Source organism: Fusarium vanettenii (assembly GCF_000151355.1).
Source record: "Fusarium vanettenii 77-13-4 chromosome 1 genomic scaffold NECHAsca_8_chr1_1_0, whole genome shotgun sequence".
NCBI classification, from domain to species: domain Eukaryota; kingdom Fungi; phylum Ascomycota; class Sordariomycetes; order Hypocreales; family Nectriaceae; genus Fusarium; species Fusarium vanettenii.
The window spans coordinates 638,970-651,653 of record NW_003315876.1 but is presented as its reverse complement, the minus strand read 5'-3'; the positions used below and the strand labels follow the sequence as shown (position 1 = coordinate 651,653).

General features: G+C 50.6%; 4 protein-coding genes across 4 annotated transcripts; 3 read left to right on the top strand and 1 right to left on the bottom strand.

The window, feature by feature from the left end:
- Positions 1 to 1,271: 1,271 nt before the first annotated feature.
- NECHADRAFT_25455 (uncharacterized protein) lies at positions 1,272 to 1,994 on the top strand (the record flags this gene model as incomplete). Its single annotated transcript, XM_003049775.1, has 1 exon — positions 1,272 to 1,994. A coding segment is annotated over one exon (723 nt), but the record flags the coding sequence as incomplete, so codon positions are not given.
- Positions 1,995 to 2,816: 822 nt separating this feature from the next.
- On the top strand, positions 2,817 to 4,016 carry NECHADRAFT_74178 (uncharacterized protein; the record flags this gene model as incomplete). Its single annotated transcript, XM_003049774.1, has 1 exon — positions 2,817 to 4,016. One exon carries the CDS (start codon positions 2,817 to 2,819, stop codon positions 4,014 to 4,016), a length of 1,200 nt encoding a protein of 399 aa, XP_003049820.1.
- A 298-nt stretch (positions 4,017 to 4,314) lies between these two features.
- NECHADRAFT_30278 (uncharacterized protein) lies at positions 4,315 to 5,627 on the bottom strand (the record flags this gene model as incomplete). The annotated part of the gene is made up of 2 exons (XM_003049569.1): positions 4,315 to 4,757; positions 4,811 to 5,627. 2 exons carry the CDS (start codon positions 5,625 to 5,627, stop codon positions 4,315 to 4,317), a joined length of 1,260 nt encoding a protein of 419 aa, XP_003049615.1.
- A 5,655-nt stretch (positions 5,628 to 11,282) lies between these two features.
- Positions 11,283 to 12,427, top strand: NECHADRAFT_30244 (uncharacterized protein; the record flags this gene model as incomplete). Its single annotated transcript, XM_003049773.1, has 4 exons — positions 11,283 to 11,823; positions 11,880 to 12,068; positions 12,121 to 12,234; positions 12,285 to 12,427. The coding sequence occupies 4 exons, from the start codon at positions 11,283 to 11,285 to the stop codon at positions 12,425 to 12,427; spliced, it is 987 nt and encodes a 328-aa protein (XP_003049819.1).
- Between the last annotated feature and the right edge of the window lie 257 nt (positions 12,428 to 12,684).

The following is a 12,684-nucleotide window of genomic DNA, read 5'->3' as shown; positions in this document are numbered from 1 at the left end:
GAACCTTCACCAACCGATGAACATGGACAAAAAGATGACCTCTGATTGAGAGCATGCTCAACTTACAAGTCTCCTCTCTCCATGCCCAGATAGCAAAAAGGCAACCCAGAGAGAAATCTGACAAGAAACACCAAGCCAACTCATCAACAACCGCAAAAAGAAGCAAAAAAACCAATCGACGTGGGCCTGATTCGAACAGACGCCTCCGAAGAGAATAGATTTCTAGTCTATCGCATTAGACCACTCTGCCACCACGCCTTGTAATTGGATGGTAGAGGTGACTCCAATTACGGACTAGGAATGGTTGCATGCGGGTGGAGTTGTCGACCAACACCTTAGATCCTGGTCTGCTTTGTCCATTCTCGGGGAACTCACAAGTAATTCCCAATATTTCCCTAGAGATCAATACGAAACAAGTTGTTGGGGTGGGTGGTGTAAATGGTTGAGTTGGCAGCAGTCTGTTGCTCAATTTGTGAGAACCAACACTCACCAACACAATACGTGTGAGCATGTGTGTATTAGAAACATTAGGTCAGTATCTCCCCTGACACTAAACCATCTAAATAACTCGAATTCAGCTAAATACTCACCAAAAATCAAGAGAGCCGTTACACATCGAGCCATGGCGGGTTCACCACCAAGAGTAGATCACAAGTCCCGCCATACAGGGTGAACGGGGAACTGCTCTCGGCACTTACATCGCCGCAACCATCGAATTCAGATAATTGCCCATATTTTTGAGGCGCTGGCTTCATCCAAGACCATAATTGCAGCAGAGGTCGCGGATCTTGATTGTTGATATGCCATGGCTTTTCTTATACTCAGGTTCATGGAGAGCGTGGCCTTCGTCCAGGCCCCTCCTTCTTAAAATCCCTCTGCCTGAGCTTCATATGGGTCTAACTTGTAGTATCTCATTGGCCACTCTATTCAATCTGTCCCTCTTATTTGCTTCCAATTTCTGGCGTTGACTTGGTCGGGACTCCTTAATACCCCTCAACTCATAGTCACTAACATGCATTGAGGGCCTCCTTCTCAAAAAAATGTCAAGACTGTGCACAATAAAACAACAAGTGGAGCAAAACGGCGAGACCAAATGATTTAGCTGGCAATTATGGAAAGAGTGACCTGGTCATATTCTCAGCAAGACCACGTACTTTGCAGAGCCAACGCCTCATCTCCGGATTTCTCTTCAAGCACCATTCCGAGTCCTCCACCAGTTGCTTAGCCAATCACCGTATCCATACCAGCAGTCTCAACACTTCAATGCATCCATGGATCCCTTTATATTACTCTCGTTGGAGACCCGGGCTCGCATTCTCATCCTGCTCCGTTCCGAGGATGACATGGGTCGACTGTGCCAGGCATCGCCCGTCATGCTGGAGCATTTTCTTCACTACAAAGCATTTATTTCACGGGAACAGCTATCAACCGATCTCGACAATGACCTCCTCCAAGACGCAATGGCTATCGTTCACTTTCCTACGACCCGTGGGGTCCCTCACGACGAGTACGAGACCGCGGTTACTCTCCACATGGCAAACTGGTCGCGCAGACAATTCACCAATCCGCTCGTGACTGAGGATAGCAGAGACCTTGTTAAACTTGGCGGCCTCTTTCGTCGACTGCACAAGTACATGAGCGACTACATGGCCAAAGCAACATCATCCAGTATCCCGAGAGCATACCTCTGCCTCGACAACGTGTCGAAAGGACGGAGTCAGTCCAGATATACCCATAAGCCGTTCAACTTGAACAGCCTCAACTATGATGAAAAGAAGCGGCTCTTGCAGACGTTTCTAAGGTATGAGCTATTCTACAAGGTGGAACACCCGCGAGTCAAGGCAGAGGGCTTCACGGAGAGAACCAGGTTTCTCGCGGTAAAAGGAGGTAACCGGCTACATAAATGGGAGCTGGAAGGAATACGTTGTGTTCACGAGTATGTTAGGTCTCTATATGGAGCCGTGTTGGCGCACTGTAGCGGCGTCCATCGACCTGAGCCTGAAGCGCAGATTGCCAGCCGAGCAAGCCACTGGCACTTCAACGCCGACCTGTATGGTTCCGACCTCGAGCTCCCTGGGATTTACACTCACCACACGCCAATGCTGGCCGACTTTGGCTTCGAGCTCATCTCGACCTTGATCCATGTGGCGACTCGAGGGGAGAAGGGCCGTCAAAAGGCGATAAAATGGTTCAACTCGTTCGTCAATGAGACTGAACCCACGTTGAAAAGATCAATACCGTTTCCTGGAGGCTTGGCTCTTAATTTCGATCGCCCGCGTACTCGAGAAAAGGACTTTGAAAAGACTCCTGGCGTGTGTCAGAAGCTCTTCGCTGCCATACGAAGTCAAGAGTGGCATGGCTCCGCGTACGAACCCTCGGAAGCGGCCCTCCGTCGATCTGTGTTCCGGCAGAGAGCCTGGTTTCTATTGGATGATTCTCGTCTGTACCCACGACCTCGTCTCTCACATTTCCCTTTGAAGCAACATATGAAGAATCACGGCAGAAAGAAGTCGCTTTGCACCCAGTTCTCGCAAACACGGCTCTGACATTTCCCCTGGTCCGCAAGGCACGGGGAGATGGATACCCCGACCGATCCCATGCCGCACATCCACTTACTCTAGCGCCAAAACCCGGAGCTCCGGCCTTGAATCCATACCGGCCGGCGAGCCTCCACTGGGAAACCTTCCGAGACCGCCCCACAAAAGCCTCCGAACGGACCAAGCCACCGGGACCCATCAATCTCCTCACCTTTCAGCCTCCGTTACCGCGATCTAGCATTCCACTCTTACATACAACAAAGCTAATCACCTCAAACGATGCATCCGTCTCCCCATCCAAACCAGATCCGCTCTGCTTGTGAGCGATGTCGTCGCCAGAAGCTACGATGCGCGCGTCCCGTCGGCCCGTCAGCTTCATGCACGCGCTGCACACGTCTTGATCTGCCATGTCAGCCCGGCCTACAGCGGCGCGTCGGGAGGCCCCCCAAGAAAGACCTTGTGCTAAGGAAACCCTCCGAGGTTACATTGAGCCCGGTGGAATCCCGCAGCCAAAACCACTCTTCAGAGGATATGCAGTTCTTGCAGGGTCTACTCGATGATCCCATGTCTGGCTTCAACTGGAACCTTGACTCGTTTTGCTCCTACGACCCTGAGAATCTACCCTTTCCCATGGAGAATTGGCCTGCCGTGCGTCAACTTGATCCTCCAGGCATTGAGCAGCGGATTATTGTACCGACCAAGCTACACTTTGAGACACTCTCAAAGCTCAACGTGGAGATTCACAAGGGCTGGAACCATGTGACGCACGTCAGGGAAAACACGCCCTTTGATGAATTTATCTGCGATTCCTATGCCTCCATCAGCGGTTATGAAAATCTTCAAATGGTTATGAAATCAGCACAAGAGTTTCTCGTCGTCATCAAAGCGTTGCATCGACAACTCGGTACCCGAACAGTAACCCATCGGGGCCGCACAGCACGTTCAGACTTGACAGCGTTGGTAATGGACCCTGCTCTATCTGGAACAACGTCGCCTTCATCAACTGGGTCGCCTCCTGGTGCAGCTGGCACTACACCTTCTCCTCCTCCTGTCTTTGACTCGCCTACCATGTTCCTCGTCATATCCTGTTACGTCCAGCTCATCAAGCACTTTGAGTTCATCCTCAAGTGTATCTACGACTCTATCAGCGATACAAATCAGGATCTCATCCGGCCTGCTCCAATGGAATACGCTCGTGTCCCTATTGTCGAAGCGTCGACCCAGTTTATTCTCTTTTCCGAGCTCGTACGCCACGTCCTCAGTCAGATCAACATTGTTCTGGGCTTGCCGAGTATCTGGTCGAACCGGAGTGCATGGACTGGCCTGTTGACGTGTCAGAGGTACAGGGACATGGTAAACGTTGAGCTAGGGGCTATGGAAGGGATGTGGACAGCACGACCAGGCAAACTAATAGAGATGACGAGGTTGATCAAGGAGATGTTTGTCGAGTTTTCCATGATGGGCATTGAAGCTGCGTGATGGAAAGGAGTGAAAGATACCAGCAGCGAATTTCCCAAGCATAGCGTAAAATGGAATTCTAATTAGGAGTCATGAGGTCTCGAGAGTCTTTTGTGAATTGGGATAACTCTACTCTTCTAAGAGCGATTTAATACTGATTCCAATCCATCAGTTCGATTCATGCAGCTGCCAATACAGCCGAGGCTGCTTCATCATGAAGAGAAAAAAAGCACGCCGAAATATCCTTAACTCCCATTCCCTTTCCTTTCTTTCCCTGCCAACTCCTCGCAATCATAAAGGCCAAAGCGTTTCAAGGTCATTATAGGGGAATCGAAATCGTAAAGTCAAACTCATTGCTCGCCTCCTCCTGTGCGCCAAAAACAAATGCGAACCCGCGCGTCGCCTCCTGGGGCAGGTTTTGAGGTGGAGTGACGGAAGCCCGTTGGATATTCAGACGTCGACTTCTCGACGGGCTGTGATCTTCCGAGAGTCTTCTCTTGTTGTGTCCCTTCTTGACCGGTGTTATCGGTCCTCTCGTTGTCTCTGCTGGTGGACCGACGGTCCATTCGCAGGCCAGTACACCAAACTGGACCTTTTCGGGGGTTCGGTGCTTGCTGAGTTTGCTGGTTTTTGCGTACTTGACAAACTGCTCTTGCAGCCAGGACTTCATCTCCCAGACTACAGGTCGAACATTCCAGTCATGGTCGTTGACCTCACAGTAGGTCCTGTTTCCGCCCTGAAATGTGCGCGGCTGGGGATTCGCTGTTCCAGAGTCAGCCTCGTTCAGCCACCGTCTGTATTCTGGTGTCACCTACCTCGAGGCTTTGCCCCCAAGTCATTGCCTTCCCTAGTAGGTTGTGATGCAGTGTCGGCTTTTCGTAGGATAAAGTAGTCCACAAAGTAGAATTGCTCGAGGTTGGGAAGATATTGGGCCAAGAACCGGTAAATGTGGTTTGGGTGCTTGACGACATCTGGGGACGGGTGAAGCTGACCGCAATTTGGGCATCGCCGAGGTGTCCGCTGCTCGTTCCACTTGTGGCAGTACCGAACCGCAACTTTTCGAATCTGATCGAGGCCCTCGCAGTGAAGCGATCTGAAGAAGCGGAAACCACTCTCAAAAACATCAGGCGGAACATACTCGAGGTAGATGACGTCCGAAGAGCAGCCCAAGCTGATGATGCGACCGTTGTCCAGGCGGAATGTGTCGGATCGACCTGCAAGGCTCTTTGCAATAGCAGCAGCCTCGTTGCAGGTGACTGACAGTTTGGCAAGTTGTTGATGCAGGCTGGTGTAGTAGGAAATGTCGGCTTGGCGAGTAGGATAAAGCGGTCTCAGCGAGCCATACTGTACCGAAATCGGCCGTGACTCCCTCTTCACCTCGAGCGCAACGGGGTCAGCATTCTCATCGTCGTCGTCCTCGATGAGATCATGAGGAGAAGAAAAGTCTCTAATCCACCACCTCCCACGACCAGAAGATGGCTCATACTCGGTGTCGACCTTGAGGAAGTGCATCCCGGGCGTCGTCAAAGTAGCTTCCCATATCTGATGGCGGAGCTCCGGTGGAAGACGGGGGAAAGGTGAAAACGTGCGGCAGTTGTCGGGTATCTCGAACTTGATGGGAGGTTCCTCCATTCTCTCCGAAGCGACCTCTGCATCCGCCGGTGAAGAGGCGGGAATCTGAAACGCGATGCCGTGCTGGGCGTCGTTATCACGGTCGGTCGTCGCCATGATATGACGTGGGGCACGAGCGTTATCGGTATCTCGTGATCATGAATGAGGGGGACAAAACGAAAGAGACGCAACAGCAGGAGCAGTTGGGGGTGAGGCGACCGAGGATCCAGAGAGCGAGGGAGGACCTGAAGATACAGAGAATGGATGGAGTTGGAGGTTAAAAGGCAAAAAGAGAGTTGAGGTCGGAGAAGGTAAACGACCCCGAAAGCCTCCCGGCGTGCATGTATGGCGGGGAAGCTCGCAGGCAGCGGGGTCAACAGTGGCTGTGTGCCTAAGGAAGGTGCCCTGGAAGGACAAGCTTGAGCCGCCAAACAGGCAGCTCAGCGCCACGATAGCCACTATCCGCCTGGGCTGGGCTGAATGGAGGACGTTCACAGGGCTACGTGATTCAGGCACAATATTGATGATTTGCTAACGGAATATCCTTGCAATAGCTTCATTTTACATGAGATTTCTCGGCTCAGTAAATCTATATCCGTTATTAATCCGAAAGCGATGTGAGAGTTTCGAATAACCCTTGTGAATTGCTTCCCAGGCAGCCACGTTTGCCCAAGAATCCCAACATACCGATCAGCAGACTGGGACGCACCTAAGAAGTATGCTCATAATGATGATGATAATTAGGATGAGATTACTCTGAGTTTTACATAAGGATCTTTACATTACTCCCAAGTTTTTAAATTTAGTCCTTATTTTCTGACATGTCTTCCGAATCCCGGGCAAAGAATGGTCAAGTTGCCTCAATCTTAGACCGCCTCCCTGCATCGGGTAGCCACGTCGACGCATCCACCTACCAATTCTTAAATCACGTCTTGCCACGAAGACAAATGAGTTGTTGTATAATTGATTTAGCCTTTGATCGAACATGATACCCAGAGCAGATGTGACGTAGGCACCTAACTTATTTGCGACTAACTTTACAACGCTTCAAGGACTGGAAGTGACGACTGGCGGCTTTCATTCGTTAGCTCCCCACCAGTTTCCAGCTCATGAGTGTTTTAGCGGGTTGAAATTGACGGATGCGATCGTTCTGTTAATGAGTTTGGAGATCAAATCTAGCTCGTCAGGTGAGTGGTCATTGGATCCTTCATGAAGAATGTTATTGCTTCCAGGAACTTGGCGCCAGTTGGTCACCTCAAGGATGACCCAGATCGAGATGCTAGTCTCTATCCCTAAGCCACACTATGGCTCCTCTTAGGAACCTGAGGCCTCGTCATGGTCGGAGTAGGTGGAACTAGGCGATAATTCTTCTGGAACTTCCTAGAATAGATCGAACCTAGTCATGAATGCGAGCATGCGCATTGAAGAGCACCTGAAAGTGGGATGCCGACATCCTGGAGCGGAGCTGCAACTCATTTGAGCAGTCTGAACTCTCTCTATGTTCGGGGCTGGTTGAAGTAAGCTGGAGTTGGCAATGGCTGCCGCAAAGGTTCTCAAGATGCCATGTTAAAAGAGCCGAAAGGTCATGGGTTTCGCAAAGGTGGACGGCGCGAGAGATAGGTCAAAGGTCAAGTGTGATGCCATGAATTCGGTCAAGTTTAAAGGACTATTGGTCGGCACAAATCCGAAGATGATATGGTGATGGGATTGGGCTAAATAGTCTCGGTGGGTGATATTGTAGCTAGCCATCTATCTCAATTGAGAGCTAAACCCTCGAATCAGGTACCAACCGACGTCAGAAACTTTCATATGGAAATGAATAAAGTACTAATCACGGGCTCAAGGGAGCTTTTGTGCTCAATTAATCTCGCAAATTACACGATCAAGACATTGCGGATCGGTTGGCTTGACATGTGACTCGGCGATTTCGTGGGGAGAGCGTACTGCTCCTCTGTCGCAGAGAACAAGCCTCCAAGGCCCTGCCTCCTCGCATCCAACCCTGGAGAAATACGTCAATCAACCCAACCATATTTCCCTAATTGTAAACTATTTATATTAATCTTTCTTCTTCCATTCCCGGCTAGTTCAGCCCAGAGTGCCCTCTACTTGATTATCAGCCTGTCCAACATAAATTACCACGCCGCATCGCATTTTCTCACTTCGTCACTCAGCCTTGAACATCCCACGAGAGCACAGTAACACAAAAGCCTCCATTTGCAACGTGGAATGCGCAAGTAAAGACTTCACTCGCCTGGAGTGCGCCGACACATTTGCCAATCAATTCGGATGCTTCCTCGCCACAGTATTCCCATGCTCATCCCCAGCAACTGCACCTCAAAGGCCTGGCCACGAACTCTGGTCCAAGCGGAAGAACCATTTGACTTGATGTCGATTAGTTTAGAGCGCCGAGAGGCATCCCAACGTAAGAATCACAACAGACTACCTAACCACAGTCTTGATAGACATTGAAAGAGGCTTTCAAACAATTATACCTTGCCTTAGACATCCTTCAATATACTCTAGGGTTACTCTTAGATGGCTAAGATGAAGAGATGCTTAAGGTCCCCCAAAAGTTGCCCAGTACTTGTGCTGGAAAAGTTGCCTCATCTCAGTTCCAAGATCGTCCTCTCCTCCCGCACTCAACCTGGTCCCAATGCCATGTAACCCTGTCCGAGACTCATTTTTCAGGCCAGACGAAGAACTCAGGGCCTGATCCAATGCATGAAAGTAGACAATACTACATTCACACTGTGCTTCAAGCAAGCCGGAATGCCCATCGAGAAAAGAGGGAACCCCGTTTAACAACTACACCAACAATTGACTCAGGCAAAACCCGCGTCTGTGAGAAAAGGCAACCAAGCGCCGATCATCGTGTTCAGCTTTCCTCCCAAGATGGTTGCATCCAACTCAAGATGCTGACTCTTGCGCTTGCGCAGTGCCGCGCGGCAGTCGCTTACTGCATTCAACACAAGGCGGACTCGACGCCGAAAAAAAATCCCATGATTGGACGTCTCTGCCGCCAAAGGATTCCTTGTGAGAGCCCTCCCAAAGGATACCGACGTCATCAGCAACAGTCTAAACTCTGCACATTCAACAGGGGGCATTTCCATGATTGAGTTAGTGTTGCGTTGGAGGCCGCGTGCACCCAACCTTTATCTGGCATATCGTCATTCTCCCGAAAGAGGCCGCGGTCTAGACTTGCCGATCAGGGTCTTTGATCTGAGTTTGTGAGGTAATTCAATCTAGATGATCAATCTAGGGTCTCTTGGCCGTTGTTGTCACTATTATTATTGGCCAACGTTGTTGATTGAGGGTATTCAACTCCGTCTCACAACCTCGAGTCCTTGACAACTCGGTCCCACCGCGAGAATGCACCGTGCGTATTCCGGGACTCGAGATGAGACAAACCATGAACCAATATTCGACACATCAACATGGCTTCATCCGGCGAAGCCCAAAATCGTTAGAAAGTGACATCATTCCTCTCTATTGTAGAATACCATCGTTAAAGTGGTTGAAAGGAGAAGGGCATTTTTCTGAATCGGCTGTCAAAAGTCAGCCTAGCGGACCCCCAGACACGAGCCGCCCCGTCGGTTGCAAGCCTGTGACGTCATTCAAGACCCTGATTCGTATCCTTCCCACACCACCCATGAGGCATACCGAACGGTGCAACTGCGTCCTCCGGGTCTAGAACGCATGATCGTCTCTGAGCGTTAGGGGGGCATGCGGCTGAATGTGAGCTTGTTGGGAAAGGGCGAACACCTGTGTAGCTCCGATGTCATTGCTCTGGAGAAGTAGGGCTGTCAGCTCTCACTTTTTTAAAAGAGGGCTAGGTCCTCCGAATGGCTTCGTTTTTTGGGTCTTATTTTCCTCATCGCTCTAGGCATTACACTTATTTCTCTTTATTTCCTCCTCTGGAATCCCTAAGACGGGATCTTCACTGATCTCCCCTTTCCGGGATTTCGGTTTTCAGGGTCCTTTCTTCAACGGTACCACTCAGCCAATCACCGCTCTCGCCCGCTACGGGATCAACACGCCGCGACCTTGTATCCTGGGTTTTGCACTTGTACCCGTCGCTGTATTCAATGGAAGCACCCTTTTCTGTTGAGCTGGTCGTACAAAAGCCCTCGATACCATGGCGTCCAATACATCATCTACGGATGCTGTGTATTATTTGAACCTTGCAGAGTAAGATGCCCGCCAAGACTTCCACAAGCAGCTCACCACTAACACGCATCCGCCAGAACCACAAGCTCGAATAACTCCTCAACCAATTGCAATAATGGAAATGCTGTTACCCTTCCGGTAACCGTCCCGGAAGATCGCCAGTATAGCCTCAGCCGTTACCTCGCTCGATCGGACCAGTTCGCCCCAGACCACCCCGAGTATCGTCTCCGCGCCCCAGTGGCCTTTAAGCCTCAGGTCAGCAATCGAGAGAGCCGACGACAGAACAAGCGACGCATGGAAGCCATCCTGCGCGCCGTCGAAGCCAAGCTCAATTCCTCTGGATGACGCCTTTTGTCTTTGATCTTTTACGGATTAACGATACGATACATGTCTACCTACCTGTGGTAAGTAACCCAGCTTCTCCGTCCGAACCATTACTAATTATTCCAAGGCTGCTCCTCTAGACTCAGCGGACAACATCTATTGCCGCATCAACGTTCACATCAATCCTTCATGAATTTCAAGATCCTCGCTCCTTATGACATCTCACACTCGACCATCAGCGTCGATTTGAGTTTACGATCGCCCCAAGCTAGCACCCACAGTGGGCTCCATCCACTAAAAGCCTGCGCCAATAGCAACCTGGTCAGCAGCCTGATTTGGCAATGGCCTCTGGTAGATGGTCCAGGAGTGTTCCTTGGGGTGAGGCTCATCTATTCTCATTTGTCTCTTTATACAAGGGTTTCCTATCATTGGAGCCGTCCTGTCCTTTCTTCACTACTTGTGGTTCTGGGTGGCTGGCAAGCCATGGTGTTGTTCAGCACAGTCTTTTCGGCAGCCTCGTTAACGTGCTGCTTGTTTTCTAGAGTCGGGTCGATTTCGCGGATGGATGGTTTCGGCAGCTTTACTCTTTGTCACTCTCTGTTATACCCGCCTCCCTCATTCAAAAGGCGCTTCCTTTGTCTACTCTCGCCGTCCATCTTCCGTCCTCGCGAACTGTGCCCTGCCGACTCGGAACGGCCAAAGTGGGGCCACTGCCCGATCGACCCCCGGTGACTTGAACATTATGCCCGACGTGTCCTCCTCATCCTTGAAGATTGATGGTAAGCCTCGTTATGACTCGAAGGAACTCATCCAGCCCGTCCAACCAGTATTCTCGTTGTTTTCGGCGCCAACACTTACTTCCATGATGTATTTCGGCGTTAACAAGACTTGTCCAGACCTGACGCCATCACGGCCCCACAAAACCGGGTTGGCTGACGCCAGCATCACGACTTACACCAAATGTTGCTGGCGTCAGCTAGAAACCATGAGTTTATCCACGACGATCGAGTTTCGGACTTTAGAAATGAGGACAAGTATAAAGATTTCATGTCCTGCTCGCTTCAAAATGACAATCAACATCTCAACACACTACAATCTCATCCTCATTCAATCGTAACTCCATCTTTTACCCATCTCGATCTCATCCCATCCAAAGCAATAGCTTCAACTCCAAAACCAGTCACAATGGCCCCTTACACCCCCGAAACTCCCATCAGCGAGCTCATCGCCGACTACGCCTCCATCATCAAGGGCAAAACGATCCTCACCACTGGCGTAACCCTCAAGGGTCTCGGCGCAACCTTTGTCGAGGCCACCGCCACCGCATCCCCCGGCCTCCTCATCCTGGCCGGCCGCACCGCCTCCAAGCTTGAGGACCTCTCCAAGAGCCTCGCCGCAGCTCACCCAAACATCAAGACCCGCCACCTCATCGTCGACCTGACCTCCATGGACTCGGTTCGCAAGGCTGCTGAGGAGGTCAATGGATGGGATGACGTTCCCAAGATTGACGTCGTTGTTAATAATGCGGCTGTCATGGCTATTCCTTATTCTGTGACGGCGGATGGCTTTGAGACGCAGTTTGCTGCTGGTCATCTTGGACACTTTCTCTTGACCAACCTCATCATGGAAAAGATCCTCGCGTCCGAGTCTCCTCGCGTCGTCAATATCTCTAGCAACGGCCACAGCTTCAGTCCCGTCCGCCACTACGATCCTCACTTTAGCGCAAGTCACCCCCCACAACCATCACCTAGAATGTAGCTGACTCAAAATAGAAGGAGGGAGAGACGTATAACATGTGGGCGGCTTACGGACAAACAAAGACAGCCAACATGCTCTTCTCTCTGTCCCTGGCCCAGAAGCTGGGAAGTAGAGGTCTTCAGTCGTACAGTGTGGACCCAGGTTTGATCATGACTACTAACCTGGGAACCCACCTGGACTTTTCATCCCCAGACAAGGATCTGGCAAGTCTCTGTAAGTCTTTTTACCTAGGCCTACAGAAGACAAATGCTAACCAGCATTGCAGTGCAAGCCCATCGCGAGCGCGGCCACCTCGAGGGCTGGGAGTTCTTTGCGCCCATCCCTGTAGAGGTTGGAGCAGCCACGCACGCCTTTGCTGCATTCGACCCCAATATCAAGGGTTAGTGACGTTCCTTCCGACCAACTTGACCCTGTACTAACTCTCAATAGCGAGCAACGGTGCTCACCTCCTCAAGTCCCGCGTCTCTGACCCTTACGTCGACACTGTCAAGTCCTGGGCGAGGGATATTGTCGAGGCGGACAAGACGTGGAAGCTTAGCGAGGAGCTTGTCAAGCAAAAGTTTAGCTACTGAGAATGTCGATAGAGGGAACTGATTTGGCACGCAAACTTGGGTATTTGAGAGATCCGCTCATTTATAGATAGAATCAGCATGAGGAGTAATTGACCATTGAGATATACAACACATATATGACATGAATCAAATTGAAGAGATGATATTTCCAAGTCTATAATCGCTACTTTTGTCCCTGAGATATACGTGGGTATCCACCTCTAATCCAAAACGCCAAAGTCAAAACCCCTTCCCTACCCAGACCAGGAAACGTATAT